Raw genomic sequence first — 23,075 nt, 5'->3', positions numbered from 1 at the left:
AGGAGGCAGAATCCACTTCTCAGTTTCGTGCAATGTTCACTCAGCCGCTTATTTCTTTATTTCTTCAATATATTTTTTAAAGGCGGTTTTCACATCGCTCGGCTGTTCTGAGCCAGGCGACAATAGCATGTGCGAGAAAAAGTGGGAAATCAGCTGCAATTATTTACAGTGGTACCTCGGGTTACATATGCTTCAGGTTACATACGCTTCAGGTTACAGACTTCGCTAACCCAGAAATAGTGCTTCAGGTTAAGAACTTTGCTTCAGGATGAGAACAGAAATCGTGTTGCGGCGGCGCGGCGGCAGGGGGAGACCCCATTAGCTAAAGTGATGCTTCAGGTTAAGAACAGTTTCAGGTTAAGAACGGACCTCCGGAACGAATTAAGTACTTAACCTGAGGTACCACTGTACTTCTTTTTTTATATACATTTTTATTAATTTTTAACACATGAATTAGCATTCATACAACAGAACTTCTCATCTTATACAATTTTTTTTTGGACTTCTGTCAACACCTCTGATGATTTTCCGTTTTTATCACTGATTGTGCATTTCTTAATTTCATATTACCTTTAATTATCCCTAACTAATAATTCTCCTCATTGTCTTTTTTGCAATATTTCAAATAATTCACCTTACAAAACTTCTTGCAAACCTACTTGCATAATCTGTTCATCACAATTACTTTTCAAATAATCCGTAAATTTACTCCAGTCTTCTGAGAATCTCTGGTCCCGCAGGTTTCGAATCCTTCCTGTTAGTTTATCTAATTCTGCATAGTCCATCAGTTTCATCCTCCATTCTTCTTTCGTCGGTAATTCTTCTTGCTTCCAATTTTGTGCCAATAGTATTCTTGCTGCCGTCGTCATGTATGAAAATAACTTACAATCCTTTCTGTTTATATCATCACCTGCAATGCCAAGTAAAAATGCTTCTGGTTTCTTAATAATAATAATAATAATAATATTTTTTATACCCCGCCTTCCCCAGCCAAGGCCAGGCTCAGGGGGACTAACAAGCAATAATAAAAACAGGTTGAATGAATACAACTTAAAAACAAGATTAAAATACAACATTAAAATATTAAAATGCAGCCTCATCACAGGAGGAGAAAGGAAAAAGAAGAAAAAAGAGGGGGAGGGAATTAAATTGGCTCCAAGCCAAAGGCCAGGCAGAACAACTCTCTCTTACAGGCCCTGCGGAAAGAAATCAGATCCTGCAGGGCCCTGGTCTCATGAGACAGAGCGTTCCACCAGACCGGGGTCAGTGTTGAAAAGGCTCTGGCTCTGGTTGAAGCCAATCTAACTTCCATAGGGCCCGGGACCACTAAGGTGTTGCTATTTATGGACCTTGAGGCTCTCTGCGGGGCATATCGGGAGAGGCGGTCCCATAGGTACGAGGGTCTAGGCCATGAAGGGCTTTAAAGGTCAAAACCAGCACCTTAAATCTGACCCTGTACTCCACCGGGAGCCAGTGCAGCTGGAAAAGCACTGGGTGAATATGCTCCCATGGCAGGGACCCCGTGAGGAGCCTCGCTGCAGCATTCTGCACCCACTGGAGTTTGTGGGACAGTTTCAAGGGCAGCCCCGCGTAGAGCGAGTTACAGTAGTCAAGCCTGGAGGTGACCGTCGCATGGATCACTGTGGCCAGGTCGGGGCGGGAAAGGTAAGGGACCAACTGGTTGATGCGGCGAAGGTGGAAAAATGTCGCCTTGGCTGTTGTTGTAACCTGCGCCTCCGTGGAAAGGGAGGCGTCACGGATTACACCCAAACTGTTAACAGAAGGCAATGGCACTAATTGGGCCCCTGCACGAGAAGGGAGTTGGTCCCTCATCCCCATGCCATCCCAACCCAGCCAGAGGACCTCTGTCTTCAAAGGATTTAGTTTCAATGTATATTAAATGTATATTTCAACATTTTTTTCATCTCATTATATATCATTTCCCAGAAGTTTTTCACTTTTTTACATTCCCACCACATATGATAAAATGTTCCTTCCTCAGCTGCAGTTATTTACATGGCATTCCGAACCCCGCTTGCAGCTCCAGCCCTGGACCTGTAACACTGGACCAGCGAAGCTGCAGGTTGGAAGGCTCAGGGTCGACAAAAGGATAGACTCCTTCATCCAGAGCATAGTTTAACTGTGGAACTCACTTCCACAAGGAGCACTGAGGGCCACTAACTTAAATTCATGGAGGAGAGGGCTATGGGTTGACTACTCTGCCTCCTCGGTCAAAGACAGCAACACTTCTGAATACCAGTTGCTGGAAAGCACAGGAGGGGAGACCGCTCCTGTGTTCGAATCCTGATTGCTGGTTTCCCATGGTGGGCATCTGGTCAGCCACTGTGAGAACAGGACTAGATGGTCCATTGGCCTCATCCAGCAAGCTCTTTATGGTTTACGCTGCCTCCTAGTATCTCACACGTGGCGCTGTGGGTTAAACCACAGAGCCTAAAACTTGCCGATCAGAAGGTCGGCGGTTCGAATCCCCGCGACAGGTAAGCTCCCCTTGTTCAGTCCCTGCTCCTGCCAACCTAGCAGTTCGAAAGCACGTGAAAGTGCAAGTAGATAAATAGGTACCCCTCCGGCGGGAAGGTAAACGGCATTTCCGTGTGCTGCTCTGGTTTGCCAGAAGCAGCTTAGTCATGCTGGCCACATGACCCGGAAGCTGTCTGCGGACAAATGCCATCTGCCTCGGCCAATAAAGCGAGATGAGCGCCACAATCCCAGAGTCGGTCACGACTGGACCTAATGGTCAGGGGTCCCTTTACCTTTACCTTTACTTAGTATCTCACACGGCTATCTGGCAGAATTTGCCCTGCCCAGAAATAAAACTCAACTCCCAGGATCTCGTTTTGCATACAAAATCAGTTTGCAAAATGCAGAGTCAGGATCGGGACAGATAGAGAAGACTTATTTGCGTGATTAAGGGGAAGCCGCAAGCGGTTGAGTCGGTTCATGTTTGGAAGGTGGGTCTCTGCTCTTCAAATCCAGCGGTTGGGGCAGGGAGGAATCCTGGCTTTCTCTCGCCTGGCTCCATGTTTGGCTTGTAATCCCCTCAAAGGGCAGGGCGTGCGAGTGTGTATTTGTTTACAAATGGTTCCAGATTCTACATGATCTTTTCTCTGGGCAGGGATAGCGGGTGAGTAATACAGAGCTGTAAAAACGTCAGGGGTTGCATGTGTAACGAAACTGACATGCTCTGAGATTGTGTGTGTGTGTGTGAGAGAGAGAGAGAGAGAGAGAGGGAGAGAGAGAGAGAGAGAGAGAGAGAGAGAGAGAGAGAGAGAGAGAGAGAGATTTGGAATGACAGCCAGAATGAGTACACAAGCAACATCTTTTATAACCAAGGAAAAGTCAAGAAACAGACATTTGTAATAGGGTGGGATTTGCCTTTTTTTATTCTTGCTAATGGAGGACCACTTTTATCACCTATGCTTTATTCTGTGTTGTGTGTTTTGAATGTCTCACATGTTCGGTAAAGGTAAAGGGACCCCTGACCATTAGTTCCAGTTGTGGCCGACTCTGGGTTTGCGGCGCTCATCTCGCTTTATTGGCCGAGGGAGCCGGCGTACAGCTTCTGGGTCATGCGGCCAGCATGACTAAGCCGCTTCTGGCGAACCAGAGCAGCGCACGGAAACGCCGTTTACCTTCCCGCCGGAGCGGTACCTATTTATCTACTTGCACTTTGACGTGCTTTCAAACTGCTAGGTTGGCAGGAGCAGGGACCGAGCAACGGGAGCTCACCCCGTCACGGGGATTCAAACCACCGACCTTCTGATCGGCAAGTCCTAGGCTCTGTGGTTTAACCCACACGCCACACGCGTCCCCCACATGTTCGTTAACATTTTGCAAATTGCTTATAGCCATTTAGCAAAAAGTGGGGGACCAATGTAAATTAGAGCCACAACAGACATCGTCCCCCTTCTGGGAGGCTTCTCACAGGGGTGTTTTGTGAGAACAAAATGGAGAAGGGGTGGGAACACACACACAGCCCTTTAACACCTTGGGAGGAAGATGGGATATAAATATAATAAATTTATAATAAGAGATAAAAGCCTGGAGGTGACATTGCTTACAACACACCTAGCAAGGCGGGTCAATATTACTATCTCTTATGTTGCAGGTTTTGGGGAGGCAGCTCTACAATTCCGTGATTCTAACGCATATATGTATTCGAATGAATATAATTATATATAAAGATTTACAGTGGTACCTCTGGTTACAGACGCTTCAGGTTACAGACTCCGCTAACCCAGAAATATTACCTCAGGTTAAGAACTTTGCTTCAAGATGAGAGCAGAAATCGCATGGCGGCGGCGGCAGTAGCAGCGAGAGGCCCCATTAGCTAAAGTGGTACCTCAGGTTAAGAATGTTTTCAGGTTAAGAACGGACCACCAGAACAAATTAAGTTCTTAACCCGAGATACCACTGTATTGGGACGCGGGTGGCGCTGTGGGTTAAACCACAGAGCCTAGGGCTTGCCAATCAGAAAGTCGGCGGTTCGAATCCCAGTGACGGGGTGAGCTCCTGTTGCTTGGTCCCTGCTCCTGCCAACCTAGCAGTTTGAAAGCACGTCAAAGTGCAAGTAGATAAATAGGTACCGCTCCGGCGGGAAGGTAAACGGTGTTTCCGTGCGCCGCTCTGGTTCACCAGAAGCGGCTTAGTCATGCTGGCCGCATGACCCGGAAGCTGAACGCCGGCTCCCTCGGCCAATAAAGCGAGATGAGCGCCGCAACCCCAGAGTCGGCCACGACTGGACCTAATGGTCAGGGGTCCCTTTACCTTTACCGAACATGTGAGACATTCAAAACCTAATGGCCTAATGGCCAGGGGTCCCTTTACCTTTATGAACTGCCTGCCAACCTAGCAGTTTGGAAGCACAAAGTGCAAGTAGATAAATAGGTACCGCTCCGGCGGGAAGGTAAACGGCATTTCCGTGTGCTGCTCTGGTTTGCCAGAAGCAGCTTAGTCATGCTGGCCACATGACCCGGAAGCTGTACGCTGGCTCCCTCAGCCAATAAAGCAAGATGAGCGCCGCAACCCCAGAGTCGGCCACGACTGGACCTAATGGTCAGGGGTCCCTTTACCTTTACCACTGTATTAAATGCATAAAATCAAGTGTGTGTGTGTGTGTGTGTGTGTGTGTGTGTGTGTGTGTAAACGTATTGGCTTCCCAAGCCCAGATATCAACGGTGAGTGAGGTGCTGCCTTCATTCTTTTATGCGGTAAGGGAAACAGATACATTCTGCGCACATCGTGTGCAACAGTCGGGTGAATGTGCCTCTGGGCATGGGCAGAGCGCAAACCTTTGCCGGGGAGAAAATGCAACTGGGCCTTTATCTTGAAAACTTCCAGGTCAAGAGGGCACAACGCCCACAATTTGTGGCTGGACTGTGAGCTGGCATTTCACTGAGAAGCTCCCGGAGGGCAGAAAGGGGGGGAGAGATCCTTGCCAAAAAAACGCAGGCCTCCCCCACCCTCCCAACCCTGTTTCTGCCTTTGCAGCCATTTTCTGAGGAGTAGCCAGGAAGGCTGTGCAGGAGAGGCGAAGGCGCACGTCCTCTCTGGTTCCCTGGCAGTGATGGTGCTTGATGCAAATGTGCTCTGCTCTCTGTGGATCCAGAAGGGGAGGCGGCCCCTTCGCTAATCGAGGCAGTGCTCCTGAGGAGCTAAAAATAGCAGCGATCAGAGGCTGCGGTGTCCAGATCCCTCCCCGCTGGTTATTCCTGTACCTACCGCAACATTGATTTTAATGGTGCGAGGGACCAAAGGGAGGGGGCTTCATCGCTTAACGCCCACCCTTTGGCTTGCCATCTGCTCTGAGGTCAAAAGAGGGTCACGGCATGGCTGTACTTCCCCATCACGACAACCCTGCGAGGCTGCATCACCCGCACCCTCCAAACCATAAGCATGGGTCTTCCTGAAATCATGTGTCTTTGGAATGTGGACAGCTGCCTGGTTGAATGCTCCCTGTGTCCAACACACACAAACACACAGAGAGAGAGAGACTAGTGCGTGGAAAGGCAGCATATCGGAGAGAAGGTACGTTTCCGAGCACAATTCAAAGTGTTGGTGCTGACCTTTAAAGCCCTAAACGGCCTCGGCCCAGTATACCTGAAGGAGCGTCTCCACCCCCATTGTTCTGCCCGGATGCTGAGGTCCAGTGCTGAGGGCCTTCTGGCGGTTCCCTCATTGAGAGAAGCCAAGTGACAGGGAACCAGGCAGAGGGCCTTCTCGGTGGTGGCACCCGCCTGTGGAACGACCTCCCACCAGATGGCAAAGAGAACAACAACTACCAGACTTTTAGAAGACATCTGAAGGCAGCCCTGTTTAGGGAAGCTTTTAATGTTTGATGCATTACTGTATTTTAATATTCTGTTGGAAGCCGCCCAGAGTGGCTGAGGAAACCCAGCCAGATGGGCGGGGTATAAATAATAAATTATTATTATTATTATTATTATTATTATTATTATTATTATTATTATCCACGATGCTCCGGCTTTGCAGGATCATGAGAGCTGAAGGATTCCTGCATTGCAGGGGGTTGGACTGGATGATCCTCGGGGTCCCTTCCAACACTACAATTCTGTGGTTCTGTAAAGGGACAAGAACATAGGGACAGAGGACAGGCTGAGGCTAGTCAGTGTGGACAATACTGAAGGGGCACTGGTGGTGCTGTGGTCTAAACCACTGTTTGGGCCGGATTGAGAAGGCAATTGGGCCGGATCCGGCCCTCGGGCCTTAGCCTACCCTGCGATGGGGTGAGCTCCCGTTGCTCGGTCCCTGCTCCTGCCAACCTAGCAGTTCAAAAGCACGTCAAAGTGCAAGTAGATAAATAGGTACCGCTCCAGCGGGAAGGTAAACGGCGTTTCCGTGCGCTGCTCTGGTTTGCCAGAAGTGGCTTAGTCATGCTGGCCACATGACCCAGAAGCTGTATGCTGGCTCCCTCGGCCAATAAAGCGAGATGAGCGCCACAGCCCCAGAGTCGTCCACGACTGGACCTGATGGTCAGGGGTCCCTTTACCTTTAGCCTAGCCCACCTCAGAGGGTTGTTGTGAGCTCCCTGGATATAAATGCAATAAGTAATAAATAGTTTTCGCAGGACTGGTGGACAGGCATGGGGGTGAGCAAGCGAACATTGCGATTTCAGCTCCCATTTCTTGCTGGCTTACTTGCTTCTCCCCTGCTTGCTGGTCTACTCGTGGGCTAAGACTGGAGGGTTGGATCGAGACTGCTCCGTCCCTTCCCTGGGCCTCCTAGTGCTGAATCCCTTGACGGCTTACACTGAAATAAGTGTGCTCATTTCCCTCCTACAAAACGCTGTTGCTGCAGTACGTCTTTCCTCCTAAGGCAGCCACCTAGGGCTACGTAAGTGGGCAGGTTGTCCGGCCCGATCAGTATCTGCGGCCTGACACAGCTGTCAGCGAATGCACAGCACAACTCTTGTGGGTTTTCTTTGAACTCTGGGGTCATGCTTCCCCAACAGGACTCTCAACCTCAGCAGGAGAAGAAATATGATGGACAAGTATGTTCTCCTCCGCCCTCTAGTGGACTCTCCAGAACAAGACACTTGGCTCACAAACTCAGTCGATTCCCTTCTCCTTTCCCCCCTCACCCTTTCTTCCTTTTTGGATAGGATAGCAGCTGATCTGGTTTCTCCAGCCCTTCCTCCACCTAGTTTCCTCCTCCAACCATTTTGCACTACAACTTCCATCGCCCCCAGCACAGCCGTATGACTCTGATGGGAGTTGTAGTCGCAAACAACTGGACAGCATCAGTTTTGGGGAGGATGGCTTGGATAAATATGTATTAAAATTCCCCATATTTTATTTTATTTGCATTCAGGAGAAGAAAATCATCATCATCATCATAAATTTATTTATATCCCACCCTCCCCAGCCGAAGCCGGGCTCAGAGCGGATAACAACAGTAAAATAATACAGCATTCTAAAATCAATTCATTATAAAATCAGTTTAAATCAAATTAATGGCAACCATTGGGCTAGAGTTCTGTGAGCATTACCGAAGGAGGGGGTCAGGCTGTGCCTTGGCCAAAGGCCTGGTGGAACAGCTCTGTCTTGCAGGCCCTGAGGAAAAATGTCAAGTCCCGCTGGCCCCTAGTCTCTTGTGACAGTGTTCCACCAGATCGGAGCCACAGCCAAAAAAGCCCTGGCTCTGGTCGAGGCCAGCCTAACCTCCCTGTGGCCTGGGACCTCAAAGATGTTTTTGTTTGAAGACCGTAAGGTCCTCTGTGGGGCAGACCAGAAGAGGCGGACCCGTAGGTACAAGGGTCCTGGGCCATTTAGGGCTTTGAAGGTTAAAACCAGCACCTTGAACTTGATCCTGTACTCCACGGGGAGCCAGTGCAGCTGGTATAGCACCGGGTGAATGTGATCCCATGGTGAGGACCCCGTAAGGAGTCTCGCTGCAGCATTCTGCACCCGCTGGAATTTCTGGGTCAGTCTCAAGGGCAGCCCCACGTAGAGTGAGTTACAACAATCCAGTCTGGAAGTGACCGTCACATGGATCACAATGGCTAGGTCAGGGCTAAGGAGTGAACACTACACAAATCTGGAATGGAAACTGTAAGGCAGTTGGATGGTGCCTTGTATGCTTCCTTCCAGCAACTCCTGCAGCCAAGCTGGTGCCAAACGCATTGCTCTGCTTTCCTTTGGACCACATCAGCGAGGCCGAGAGGGGGGTCTTGTCGTCTGGGCAGCCCAGGACCTCCATCTGTGCTGCCCAGGCTTGCACCCCAGAGAGGTCGCTTCAGTGCTGCAAACACAGCAAAAACAACGCAGGAGGCAGCAGTTACAAGCTACCGATTTCTGCAGCCACAGCAGGCGCTGTGATTCCCCAGCAGTTTGACTTCACTCCTGGAGGCACACTCCATTCTCTCTCAAGACAGGTGGATGTCAACAACAGAACCATGTGTTTCGTAAAATTTATACTCTGCTTCATTGCGGAAAACCTCAAAGCAGTTTCCAAACACAACAGAACAACAGGGTTATTCGTTTAAAACATTAACAAATGTTAAAATCAGTGGTGAACTAAAAGCGCATCTGCTTTCTAAATAGCTTGTCTAAATTAGGCTTATTGCAACGAGGCAGTTTAAATTTTGAAGGCAGAAAAAAGAATTGGGGGAAACTGGAGGTTTCTAAGCAGAGGTCGGATGGTCATTCGTCATAGCTGAGATCCCTGCATTGTAGGGGGTTGGACTAGATCAGGCATAGGCAAACTCAGCCCTCCAGATGTTTTGGACTACAATTCCCATCATCCCTGACCACTGGTCCTGTTAGCTAGGGATCATGGAAGTTGTAGTCCCAGAAGATCTGGAGGGCCGAGCTTCTACCCAACAGTTTCTACCCAAACAGTTTCTACCCAAATGAGATTTTGGTTTTAAACTCAGTGTAAAGTAGTCTCTATGGGAGTATATTGTATTTAATTATGGGGTATCAGAGTTTTTGGGACGTGGGTGGCGCTGTGGGTTAAACTACAGAGACTAGGACTTGCCAATTGGAAGGTCAGTGGTTCGAATCCCTGCGACGGGGTGACCTCCCGTCGCTCGGTCCCTGCTCCTCCAACCTAGCAGTTCCAAAGCACATCAAAGTGCAAGTAGATAAATAGATACCGCTCCGGCGGGAAGGTAAAAGGCGTTTCTGTGTGCTGCTCTGGTTTGCCAAAAGTGGCTTAGTCATGCTGGCCACATGACCCGGAACCTGTACACCGGCTCCCTCGGTCAATAAAGCGAGATGAGTGCCGCAACCCCAGAGTCAGTCATGACTGGACCTAATGGTCAGGGGTCCCTTTACCTTTACCTTTAAGGAGTTTCTATGGGAGTATATTGTATTTAAAAATGGGGTATCAGAGTTTTTAGGGGGCTAACCAGGTTGGGATAGCTGGGATAGCAGGCTTGTTGGTTTTTGAATGTCTTATGTAGATATTTCAATTTTGTTGTTCTGTATGGGACAATGACAATAAAGATTATCGTATTGTATCGTATCTCGCTACGGATGCACCAGAATTGGAGACGGCTTTCTGGGTTTTCTTCTCCTTCAGTCCTGGCTCTGAGCTCTTCTCCAGTTTTTCCTCTCTCATTGATTGCCAACCAATCCACTCCAGTTTACCCGCACATTTGTCAAGGCGAGTCTAGACATTCCGCAAACATTTGTTCCGGGACACGGACATTTGCCATTCCCTGCAAACTGCTGAGGAGCAAGGTTAGCTCACATTTAGAAGCGCGTCTACTAACTCGAGTTAATCAGCCATTAATTAACCCAAGTGCAAACGGAAGCAGGAATCATAATGCAAAAAATCTCCTCCTGAAAAGCTGGACCTACGCAAGTAGCAGAATGAAGTGGTACGGCCTGGAGGCAGGTGAGAGGGACCGTAACACTTCAGACTGCAAGTGTTTGTAGGTGGGGAGAGGAAATCAAAATTTTGAAAGCTTAATAATAATAATAATAATTTATTTATACCCCGCCCATCTGGCTGGGTTTCCACAGCCACTCTGGGCGGCTTCCAACAAAATATTAAAATACAATAGTCTATTAAACATTAAAGCTTCCCTAAACAGGGCTGCCTTCAGATGTCTTCTAAAAGTCTGGTAGTTGTTTTTCTCTTTGATATCTGGTGGGAGGGCATTCCACAGGGCAGGTGCCACTACCGAGAAGGCCCTCTGCCTGGTTCCCTGTGTAGATATGTTTTTAATGTTTGGTGTTTCATGATGCTTTTATATTTTGGGGGGAAGCTTCCCGGAATGACAGGGGTAACCCAGTCAGATGGGCAGGGTACAAAATGTTTAGTCGTTTAGTCGTGTCCGACTCTTCGTGACCCCCTGGACCAGAGCACGCCAGGCACTCCTGTCTTCCACTGCCTCCCGCAGTTTGGTCAAACTCATGCTGGTCACTTCGAGAACACTGTCCAACCATCTCATCCTCTGTCGCCCCCTTCTCCTTGTGTCCTCCATCTTTTCCAACATCAGGGTCTTTTCCAGGGAGTCTTCTCTTCTCATGAGGTGGCCAAAGTCTTGGAGCCTCAGCTTCACGATCTGTCCTTCCAGGCAGCACTCCGGGCTGATTACCTTCAGAATGGAGAGCTTTGATCTTCTTGCAGTCCATGGGACTCTCAAGAGTCTCCTCCAGCACCATAATTCAAAAGCATCAATTCTTCAGCGATCAGCCTTCTTTATGGTCCAGCTCTCACTTCTTCTTCTTATTATTACTACTACTACTACTACTACTACTACTACCCACAATGCCTATGCTTAGCCTCCATGGTCAAAGGCAGTAATGCTACTGAATACCAGTTGCTAGAAACCGCTAAAGGGGACAGTGCTGTTGCGTTTGGGTCCTGTTGCAGCGTTGGACATCTGGCCAGCCACTGTGACAATAGGATGCTGGTCCAGAAGGACTATTGGCCTCATCCAGCAAGTTCTTCTTAAGTTCTTACATTATGTTCTTCAGGATTCTGGTGTCCTTTTCCCTTTTGCTCTGCCTCTTCTGCAAGCCTCCCCTACCTTCCGAAATCCCATGTCCCTGGCTTTGTTCGAGAGCTTCTGTAGCGTAGTTGCTAAGAGACTGATCATGTACAAGTTCCCCACGGCTCGCCTTGTAATTAGCTCGGTTTTCCCGAGCTTTCGTGGAGAACTCCCAGAGAAACTTCTCTGGGAAAAAAAGCTCAGAAGGATTGAGGCTGGTGGAACTGCTGTGTGTCTCCCACCCATTCGCTTTCCTAGCCAAATGTACTTTTAAGAAGAGGGCTGCAAAGCGGTTTGGCTGGTGACATTAAAGACCTTGTAGGTTTCAGCAGTTAGGTCTGGCTACATCCATTGTCACTGGGACAGAAGTTTAGCCCATTTCAATGACCCCAAAGGCACCAGAAGGTCTAGTTCCTGTGCATAAAAAGGTAAAGGGACCCCTGACCATTAGGTCCAGTCGTGACCGACTCTGGGGTTGTGGCGCTCATCTCGCTTCATTGGCCGAGGGAGCCGGCGTACAGCTTCCGGGTCATGCGGCCAGCATGACTAAGCTGCTTCTGGCGAACCAGAGCAGCACACGGAAACACAGTTCATCTTCCCACTGGAGCGGTACCTATTTATCTACTTGCATTTTGTGCTTCCGAACTGCTAGGTTGGCAGGCAGTTCATAAAGGTAAAGGGACCCCTGGCCATTAGGTCCAGTCGTGACCGACTCTGGGGTTGCGGCACTCCTCACTTTATTAGCTGAGGGAGCCCAGCGTACAGCTTCTGGGTCATGTGGCCAGCATGACTAAGCCGCTTCTGGCGAACCAGAGCAGCGCACAGATACGCCGTTTACCTTCCCGCCTGAGTGCTACCTATTTATCTACTTGCACTTTGACGTGCTTTCGAATTGCTAGGTTGGCAAGAGCTGGGACTGAGCAACCGGAATTCACCCCCTCGTGGGGATTCGAACCGCCGACCTTATTGGCTGTCCCTTTTGGTTTCACTAAGCTTTTCCATCATCCACATTGGTTGCCATCGCTGCTTTCTGCCGGAGTGAGTTCCATAGTTTAACAAGATTTGCTGCATGGAGAAGGCCTTGCTTTTCTTTGTCCTCCATCTTCCAACATGCTAATAAATGCTAGCCCACAAAGTGCTCCAGTGACTCACTGCATGCTGAGAAAGACTTCTCAGAGAGAAGCTTAAGATCAGGCCCCTGCCCCTCCAAGTCCGTTGCTGCTCAAGCAACCATGGTGCTCTGATAGCCAGAGCCATCAGACCTGGCCAGCGGCTCTGCAAATATCATTATCTTTATCCAGTTTGATTTATAGTTCAACTGTGCAACGAGAGGCCTGTGCGAATTTGCTCGGAGGTCATCAATCTGGCGTTCATTGCCTGGTTATTATAATGTAGCAAGCCTGTGGCTGCAGGGCCTTTGCACTACCAAACGCTGAGCCCAAACTGGGGCAGGGTTATTGAACGGGGGGGGGTGTTGCTGACCCTCCGTGAAATGCACTCCCGCTTTTAGCAAGGGTTTGCGGCGCTTTGCAAAAGGTGCCGCAAGCGTTTCTGACACACTGGCCGCAATAGCATGCCGCCCATACATGTTGTTGGTGTTAAAGGGGCTCACACCAGCTTCCTGTCATTTGCCAGGACAAGTTCGGGGTTCTTGCACAAGTGTGTGCAAAGCGCTGAATAACTCAGGCACAGGATACCTTAAGGAGTACCTTACCCGGTGCATACCAAGTCCATCCCTAAGATCATCTAGGGAAGCACTACAGTGGTACCTAAGCTTACATATGCTTCAGGTTACATACGCTTTAGGTTACAGACTCTGCTAACCCAGAAATAGTACCTCGGGTTAAGAACTTTGCTTCAGGATAAGAACAGAAATCATGCGGTGGTGGCGCAGTGGCAGCAGCAGGAGGCCCCATTAGCTAAAGTGGTGCTTCAGGTTAAGAACAGTTTCAGGTTAAGAACGGACCTCCGGAACAAATTAAGTACTTAACCCGAGGTACCACTGTATTTGTGTTTCCCTATGAGCCAGAAGCACGACTCCTGCCCATGAGGAAGCATGCCTTCCATGTTGTGGGCTCAGCTCTGTGGAACTCCCTCCCACAAGACGCATTTCACGCACCGCATAGTTAAAACTATGGAACATGCTTCCACCAGTGGCAGAGGAAGGGGGTGCGGTGGATGCGTGCCGCCCTGGGTGTCATCACTGATGTGGCTGACAAAATGACAAAAATATGAGTTTAAAAAAACAAAATTGGGCTCATGAAACTTTTCCGTTCAGTCAACAAATGTAACGAAATGTGGCTGGCACTGGGCACCACACCACGGGGACCGGCACTTACCATGGGATTTTCAGTGCAGTGGCGTACTGTGGGGGGTGCAGGGCGGCCGGCCGCACTGGGCGCAACATCTGGGGGGGTGCGCTCGCACTCGCAGCTCTCTGCCCCTACCTGGCTCACTCACTCTCTCTCACTGCAGTGCTGGCTGTGCGAATCCGATCCGAGCCGCTGGGTTGCCGCCCACCGTGGAGGGGGTGGGTGCCAGGCGTGCGGTGCGGAGAGAGAGCGAGGGACTATCTGGGGGAGGGACAGTGCAGCGGCCGCCCAGCGCAGCGCTGAGTGTGGGAGAGAACCAGACCAGACCAGACCAGGCAGCAGCAAGAAGAAGCTGGCAGCGGCGGCATATTAGGGGTTAGGGGGCGCAAATTACTTGCCTTTCCCCGGGTTAGGGGGCACAAATTACTTGCCTTGCTCCGGGTGCTGACAACCCACGCTACGGCACTGTTTCGGTGTACCCAAGCCACACATCTCTCCTGAGAGTGAGGTGGTGACTTGGGTGCATGCAGGCTCTGCGCTGCCTTAAATGGCAGTGTGGGACTTGTGTCTGCCTTCCGCCTCTTCCCCAGCCACCCTACAGCTGAGGGGGGGGCAGCGGAGAGGCTCCCGCAGCACATCCCGCCCCCATGGGCAGCTCGCCCACCCCCAGCAGCAGGACACATGCACCGCACCGGGCATCCGAGCAGCTAGCCACCAGCTTAAAAAGGTAAAGGTAAAGGGACCCCTGCCCATTAGGTCCAGTCGTGGCCAACTCTGGGGTTGTGGCGCTCATCTCGCTTTATTGGCCGAGGGAGCTGGCATACAGCTTCCGGGTCATGTGGCCAGCATGACTAAGCCACTTCTGGCGAACCAGAGCAGCACACGGAAATGCCATTTACCTTCCCGCGGGAGTGGTACCTATTTATCTACTTGCACTTTGACATGCTTTGCTAGGTTGGCAGGAGCAGGGACCGAGCAATGGGAGCTCACTCCATCGTGGGGATTCAAACCGTCGACCTTCTGATCAGCAAGTCCTAGGCTCTGTGGTTTAACCCAACCGCATCCCGCGGTTACCTGCTTAGATGGCTTTAAAAGAGGATTGGGCAAATTCATGGCTTGGCAATGGCTACTAGCCACGGTGGCTGTGCTCTGCCTCTACCATTGGCTCCCAGCACGTTTCCGAGCACAATTCAAAGTGTTGGTGCTGACCTTTAAAGCCCTAAACAGTCTTGGTCCTGTATACCTGAAGGAGCATCTCTACCCCCATCATTCTGCCCTGACACTGAGATCTAGCGCTGAGGGCCTTCTGGCGGTTCTCTCCCTGTGAGAAGTGAGGTTACAGGGAACCAGGCAGAGGGCCTTCTCGGTGGTGGCACCCACCCTGTGGAACACTCTCCCACCAGATGTCAAAGAGAAGAACAACTACCAGACTTTTAGAAGACATCTGAAGGCAGCCTTGTTTAGGGGAGCTTTTAATGTTTAACAGACCACTGTATTTTAATACTTTGTTGGAAGCCGCCCAGAGTGGCTGGGGAAACCCAGCCAAATGGGCGGGGTATAAATAAATTATTATTATTATTATTATTATTATTATTATTATTATTATTATTATTAGAGCTGCAGCAATGCTTCTGAAGACCAGTTGCTGGAAACCACAGGAGGGGAGAGTTTCTCTTGTGCTCAAATCCTGATTGCAGGTTTCCCACAGGGATCTGGTTTGCAACTGCAAGAACAGGGTGCTGGACTGCATGGGTCATTGGCCTCATCCAGCAGGCTTTTCTCTTGTGTATGGATATGTGGGTGAAACCACGAAAACAGCATTGCAACACAATGTCCCCTCTCCTTCTCCTCCTCTTGGTTTGCTCTCAGTGATGTCACAGAACCAAAACTGATTGCCTGTGTGACACAATGATGTCATCACGGTCACAGTATGTTCCCCGATTAACAGGGATGGAGCCGTTTAAAATGCCCTTTTCAGGTTTGGGTTGTGTTTTCTGAAGCATGGAACCCGAACAGCGGCAGATGTGGGGGTCGGGGGAGGGTCATTGACTGCGAACAAACACATGAAATGAATGCAGGAGTGGAAAGAAAGGTTTGGGGGTGGCAATTTGCAATCATTCCTTCCTTTCCCCCCACCAGCACAGCCGCTACTCGATCGCGGCAACTTCCACAGCGAAAATCAAACCTCATGAAAATTCAGTGCAGCGTGAAAGCGGAATTTAAGAAAATGAGTTTTCACCCAAGCTACGGTCTATCTTTCTCTCTCTACATTTCTGAATGCCCTCTATGATTAGATCAGATCGCCACCTTGCGGAAAATCTGAGTCATTTCCTGTTTGTGACTCAGTCAGTCTCCCACTTCAGCCTCCTCCAAAGTAGGCTTTGTTTTGCTGCTGCTCTATTGCAGCTGTTTTCGAAACATCAGAGATGATACCATTTGGTCACAATACCGAATATTCAGTATCAAGGCAGAGAAATATGGGGCGTGCTTTGCATGCTCTGCACATTTCACCGATGAGAAAATAGTAGCGTAAGACACTGCCCCATATTAAATGGAGGTTGAAAACCACCTTGATTTTTTGTCTGCCCTGTGAAAGGGCAGTGATTTTTATGAGGTCAGATGAGATTTCCCTGAAATTTTCAGGATGTGTAGGGTTTCCTGTTTGCTTTAACTTTGAAAGGTACTTCTTCCCCCACTTCTTTTTAAAACTTTCTTTTTTAAAAAAAGACATCATGTCTGCTTGCAAGAGCCCAAAGCTTCCTCTAGTCTCCTGGCTCAGCTGTACTCCCTTGAATGCCCACATAAAATAGACTACATCCACTCTGTGCATTTGAAGCAGTCTCATATCATTTATGGGGACGCGGGTGGCGCTGTGGGTTAAACCACAGATCCTAGGACTTGCCGATCAGAAGGTCAGGGGTTCGAATCCCCGCAACGGGGTGAGCTCCCATTGCTCAGTCCCTGCTCCTGCCATCCTAGCAGTTCCAAAGTATACCAGCGCAAGTAGATAAATAGGTACCGCTCCAGCGGGAAGGTAAACAGCATTTTCGTGCGCTGCACTGGTTTGCCAGAAGTGGCTTAGTCATGCTGGCCACATGACCCAGAAGCTGTACACCGGCTCCCTCGGCCAATAAAGCGAGATGAGCACCGCAACCCCAGAGTTGGCCACAACCGGACCTAATGGTCAGGGGTCCCTTTACCTTTACCTTTTACATATCATTTTAAACAGTCAAACCTTCCCCCCAAAAAAGATCCTGGTCATTGTAGTCTGCATGCAATATTAGGGGAAATCAGTTTGCAAAAAATGTGTATATATCGGGCGGAAACACATACAAACGTGTGTATATTAGGACGGATTTGCATTAAAATAAACCCATTTTTTGCTGAATTTCCATGAGGACTTTAAAAAAATAAATGCAGGATTCTCAAACTGATGTGAACTGAAGCTCGGAAAAATGAGAAACTGAAACTTGCCCACCCCTTAACTTAAGGTGTAGATCCAAAATGAGTGAGAGGGAAAGAAACTCCATTAAATTGGCACGGATATACACTGGAATTAAATGCAATTTTGGAAACAGCAGACATAAAATTAAGAAAATCTCCCCCACACACACACACACACTCCAACACCTAGTTTCTCCCTTTTTCCTTTCATCTTGCCCTGACTACTCCTAGCACATAAGGTGAACAGTTATTCATTTATCAGAAAAACATGGAATTAGGCTGGTGCAGTATAGTGGTTAGAGTATCAGACTAGGAGCTGGGAGAGATCTGGGTTCAAATCCTCACTCACTAGGTGACCTTGCGCCAGTCACAGCCTCTCAGCCTAACCTACCACACAGGATTGTTGTTGTTGTGTTGTTTAGTCGTTTAGTTGTATCCGACTCTTCGTGACCCCCTGGACCAGAGCACGCCAGGCCCTCCTGTCTTCCACTGCCTCCCGCAGTTTGGTCAAACTCATGTTGGTAGCTTCGAGAACACTGTCCAACCATTCCTCTTAGTATTTCATATTAACTAAGATTCTACTTCTGAACCTTTAAGCCCAAACATTTGCCTAATGTAGGGCATTGCAGGAACCCAGCTATTTAAAAATTTCTGTGCGCTTTTCGGAACCTTTCTTAAGGGCAGCCAATTCGATAGCTCCTGCCTGCTCATGTCCTCCCCGTATCCATCCCATCTTAGAGGCGCTGTGATTACTTCCCCACAATCTCACATATTCAGTCATTGCGATGGTAATAAGGAATATCACTGGGATGAGTTTTTGCACAGTTTCCACTTGGCCTAACAAAATGTAGCAAGCATACAAGTGGGTTAGGAACATAAGAAGTTGCCCCATAGCAAGGGCAGACCCGTGGTCAGTCCAACACACTATTGCCTACTGTCTGGCAGAGGCTCTCCAGTTTCAAATTGGGGGGGTGGGGGGCTATTTCTAGCTCTAGTGTCAGATTCTGCTGGACTGAGCCTGGGACTTTCCATATGCAAAGCAGATGCTCTGCCACTGATCTAAGGCCCTCTATTTTTAGTCATCCATTCATTTTATTTACCGTTTGCTTCTTTGAAACTCCAGGAGACTTAGCAATGATTTAAGCAAATGAGTGCATGCATACAGATTACCTGGGCTTCGAGTGGCAAAGATGGGTCCAGAGGCACTCCCAGGCTATGAAAATGCTCTTCTGAGGGCCTTCTGGCGGTTCCCTCCCTGTGAGAAGTGAGGTGACAGGGAACCAGGCAGAGGGCCTTCTCGGTGGTGGCGCCTGCCCTGTGGAACACCCTCCCACCAGATGTCAAAGGAAAAACCAGCTACCAGACTTTTAGGAGACATCTGAAGGCAGCCCTGTTTAAGGAAGCTTTGAATATCTGAAGGACTATTGTATTTTGATATTTTGTTGGAAGCCACCCAGAATGGCTAGGGAAAACTCAGCCAAATGGGCGGGGTATAAATAACAAATGATGATGATGATGATGATGTCCTTTGATCCGATCTGGTCACGAGCTCACCTTCTCCCTCCCTTCTTTCTCCCCTTGTCTCCAGGTATATCCGAACCATGTACCTGGGGATCCAAAGCCAGAGGCAAAAGGAACACCAGCGGCGCTTTTACTGGGCTATGATGTACGAGTATGCAGACGTCAACATGTTGCGCCTCTTGGAGACTTTCCTCGAGAGCGCCCCACAATTGGTGCTACAGCTCTGCATAATGATCCAAAAGAACCGTGCAGAAACCTTACCATGTAAGTTGCCCCACCTTGGTGGGGGGAGACACTGTGTGCGGGGAGGGGGGGTACACCTCCATGTCAGCAGTGACTGCTCCCCTTGATCCATCGCTGTGCCCTAGAACACGGTAGCAAACGAAGCCCTGCCTTTTTTGTGGCAAAGCCTCTGCCGGTTTCCGCTCTGGGAGTTGGGCCAATTGAGGGGCCAATTGTGCACAAATGCCTTGCCCATTGCCCTCTTTCAGTGTGGCTCTGGGCTCCAGTTTCCAAACCTTTCCAAGCCACCGTCCCCTCGGTTCCATAAACTCCTCCACATTGCCCATTACCCTGCCCTACAGAAAGCACTATTCAGATGAGCGGTTTTCACGACCCACGATAAAATTCAAAACAGTGACAATGAATTGCACATTGGTGCAAAACCCAGTTGAAACTTGTTTTGTTTAATTACCGTATTTTTTGCTCTGTAGGATGCACCGACCATAGGGCGCACCTTGTTTTAGAGGGGGAGAACAAGAAAAAAAAAATCTCCCCCTCTCTGCCCCTTCCATTTCTCCTCCCACTTCGCTAAAGGGGCGCTGCGCAGAGAGGGAAAGCTGTGCAGCGCCTCTCCAGCGAAGCGAAGCCAGGAGAGCAAGAGGGATTGGTGCACACCAATCCCTCTCGTTCTCCAGGCTTCAGCGAAAGGAACCCGCAGCCTCCAGAGCACAGTGGGAGCTCCGGCTGCGCTCCGGAGGCTTCAGGCGGCTATCCCTGAAGCCAAGGAACCTGCATTCGCTCCATAAGACGCACACACATTTCCCCTTAATTTTTGAAGGGGGAAAAGTGTGTCTTATAGAGCGAAAAATACGGTACTTCAGTGAGATAGATTGACTTGATCCAGCAATACCAGTTGTTCAAAGTCTGATATTCATCGGCAACTCCAGTGCTGCTGCCCCCCACTGCTGCCCCCTTGCCCCTAAGCACTACCACCACCCGGCAGGTGATCCTAGTGCCATGGCTTTGGGAACCATGGCTCAGAAGCATACTCAAGACTTGGAAAACCGCAGTCAATGTAACCAACGGCAATGATACCATTACAGAAGGGAGGAGATTGTACTGTAGCTAAATCTGATGGAGTTCAGTGGATGATGGACCATTAGAGTGAATGGGGCACTGCCCCACCAACTTCCATCTGTCCTCAGCTAGCTCCCACCTGCCTGCCTTCTTACAACTATTCCAGGGGTTGGCACTGCCCGCTGGCACAGTCTCAATGCTGCCCTTGTAGAAATCAGCAGGAAGAAGGATGAGGATGCCTGTCTTTGGCCCTCTGCCTCCTCTTGCTGCCTTCCAATCTTAGCACTACTCCCTTCACATTTTGCACTAGTATCATTATCAAATTACCCTTTTAATTTTGTTGGTGCTAGCCAGCAACAGACGAAAATTTGTGTGCATGAACGCACACGCCGCTCTTTCACACGCACGCCATAAATCACATTCACATCTGTGCGAAGCCAGAGATTGTGTTCCTCCGTAGCTCAGTCGGTAGAGGACGAGACTCTTAATCTCAGGGTCATGGGTTGGAGCATCATGTTGGGTGAAAGATTCCTGCGTTGCAGGGGGTTGGACTAGATGATCCTTGTGGTCCTTTCTGTGATTCCTGCCATAATTTTTACTGATGAAGATTGAAGGAGCAATGCTCTTTAGGGGCAGTCCCTCGTGAGTCTGCCAGGGAGGTCTAGTGGGAACCTATTCTTCCACTATTCAATGCTAGAGGGCCTATCTTTGCTTGCAGAAAGTTTAAAAGGGTCAGGTAACAGGTGATTTAAAGGGACACGGGTGGCACTGTGGGTTAAACCACAAGGCCTAGGACTTGCCAATCAGAAGGTCAGCGGTTCGAATCCCCATGACGGGGTGAGCTCCGGTTGCTCAGTCCCTGCTCCTGCCAACCTAGCAGTTTGAAAGCACGTCAAAGTGCAAGTAGATAAATAGGTACCACTCCAGCGGGAAGGTAAACGGCATTTCCGTGCGCTGCTCTGGTTCACCAGAAGCAGCTTAGTCCTGCTGGCCACGTGACCCGGAAGCTGTATGCCGGCTCCCTCGGCCAATAAAGCGAGATGAGCGCCACAACCCCACAGTCAGCCACGACTGGACCTAATGGTCAGGGGTCCCTTTACCTTTAACAGGTGATTTAGAAAGTTCCCAAATAGACAACAGCCATGCTAGACTTGACAGAGCAATTGCTTGACTACAGCTTCTCTGTGTACTTGTGGGGTGCTCTGCATGAGCAGATGGGCCACACCTTGCAAAGGCCATTTCGGAGGAATATGAATATAGTTACCAGGAGCTTTGGATTGCAACAGAATGAACATCCCTGGGCACCACATTAGCAACCCCTGTCTTAGAGCTTTGCTGGGAAGAATCAGAACACCAGAGTAGAGAAGCCTATAAGGTGGCCTTCCAGACATCATCAATCATGTCAAATGTTGCACAATCCCCACCTTCCTAGGTCTTCTGACAACGGATGCTTCAAATATTGGGAGCTTCTGACAATGGATGCTTCAGGCTGAGCTATCAGCCTAGATTAGGGAAGGATTATAGAAGTCCAGGGATGCGAGTGGCACTGTGGTCTAAACCACTGAGCCTCTTGGGCTTGCCAGTCAGAAGGTCAGCGGTTTGAATCCCCGCGACAGGGTGAGCTCCCATTGCTCTGTCCCAGCTCCTGCCCACCTGGCAGTTTGAAAGCACACCAGTGCAAGTAGATAAATAGGTACTGCTGTGGTGGGAAGGTAAATGGCATTTCTGTTTCTGTCAGTGTCCTGTTGTGCCAGAAGCAGTTTAGTCCTGCTGGCCACATGACCCGGAAAGCTGTCTGTGGACAAACGCTGGCTTCCTCGGCCTGAAAGCAAGATGAGTGCCACAACCGCATAGTCACCTTTGACTTGACTTAACCATCCGGGGTCCTTTACCTTTACCTATAGAAGTCCAGTGAGCCATATTCAGACCACCATCTCTTATATCCCAGCCAAGCTTTTACTCATGAACTCCTAGACGGTGAGCTGTCATGTCGACAAGTCTGCACATCAGGCGAAAAGACCTGGCAAGCGAGAAGCAGCTCATAGGCTTCACCTGTTCATGGGCAGTTTTAATTAACTTGGTCCCTTCTGATTTCACAGTACCATGATCAGTTTTTAAACTGATTGCTATTATTTCATTAGCGAATGAAACTAGCACAGTTTTCCAACAATTCAAAGACAGCAGAGAGCAATTGAGCATGGTGTAAAGATAAGGAGACAAAAGATATATAAAAATAAGTATTAAAAGAAACTTGCACAAAAGAAACAATTTTTGACATTTTTCTAAGACAAGACATAAACAGCACATCAAAAACTCATATAATCACAAAGTGGCCGATGAAATCATATTCCGATGGAATTTTCCATCCATGTGACTGAGTTGTTAAATAAGCTTAAACAACAACAACAGTCCAATGGGTCCACGTCCCCTCTTGAGATCCCAGAGATAGTGGGTTAGTTTCTCCAAGGTGGCTATAAATAAGGCTTTCTTAAACCAGTTCACAACAGAGTACAGTGATACCTTGGTACCCGGACCGCTTGGCTCCCGAACAAATCAGCTCCCGAACGCCGCAAAGCCGCATGTGAGTGTTCCAGTTTGCGAACGTTTTTCAGAAGCCGAACGTCCGACATGGCTTCCATGGCTTCCAATTGAGTGCAGGAAGCTCCGGCAGCCAATCAGAAGCCGCACCTCAGTTTTTGAACATTTCTGGGAGTCAAATGGACTCCCGCAACAGATTAAGTTCAAGAACCAAGGTACCACTGCACATAGAATCCTCCCACGCAAGGAATTGTTGGTGGACAGTGAGCCTCATCGCCATGCGCATCCATGCAGATGGTGGCCTCGATGTATTGCAGCACAGGCATGCTCCCGTAGGAAGTCCTGCTTATTTTACTCTCTCTTCTCTTCCTCCTCTAGATCTTTTTCGCTACCCCGACCCGCATTGTAAACATGCTCCACACCTGCCCCCCGGGGGACGATGATGTGGGCCACTGCGTCCCTTTTGCTTCCCGTTTAAC

At 49.3% G+C, this 23,075-nt stretch overlaps 2 protein-coding genes across 2 annotated transcripts in view; one reads left to right on the top strand and one right to left on the bottom strand.

The window, feature by feature from the left end:
• The window catches only part of LOC309529522 (L-threonine 3-dehydrogenase, mitochondrial-like), a 444,872-nt gene that overhangs the window by 403,425 nt on the left and 18,372 nt on the right, over nt 1–23,075 (bottom strand). The gene's annotated exons all lie outside the window — the stretch shown is intronic.
• Nucleotides 1–23,075, top strand: part of XKR6 (XK related 6) — a gene marked incomplete at its 5' end in the record, with an annotated part of 182,075 nt that overhangs the window by 157,791 nt on the left and 1,209 nt on the right. Inside the window, one exon of the mRNA XM_082217582.1 lies at nt 18,827–19,023. Coding sequence (XP_082073708.1) covers nt 18,827–19,023 — 197 coding nt within the window. The remainder of the gene's footprint in view (nt 1–18,826; nt 19,024–23,075) is intronic.

The sequence above is a fragment of the Podarcis vaucheri genome (genome assembly GCF_965113315.1).
Source record: "Podarcis vaucheri genome assembly, chromosome: 3".
Lineage (NCBI taxonomy): Eukaryota > Metazoa > Chordata > Lepidosauria > Squamata > Lacertidae > Podarcis > Podarcis vaucheri.
The sequence above is the reverse complement of the archived record's forward strand: the minus strand, read 5'-3'. Positions and strand labels throughout refer to the sequence as shown.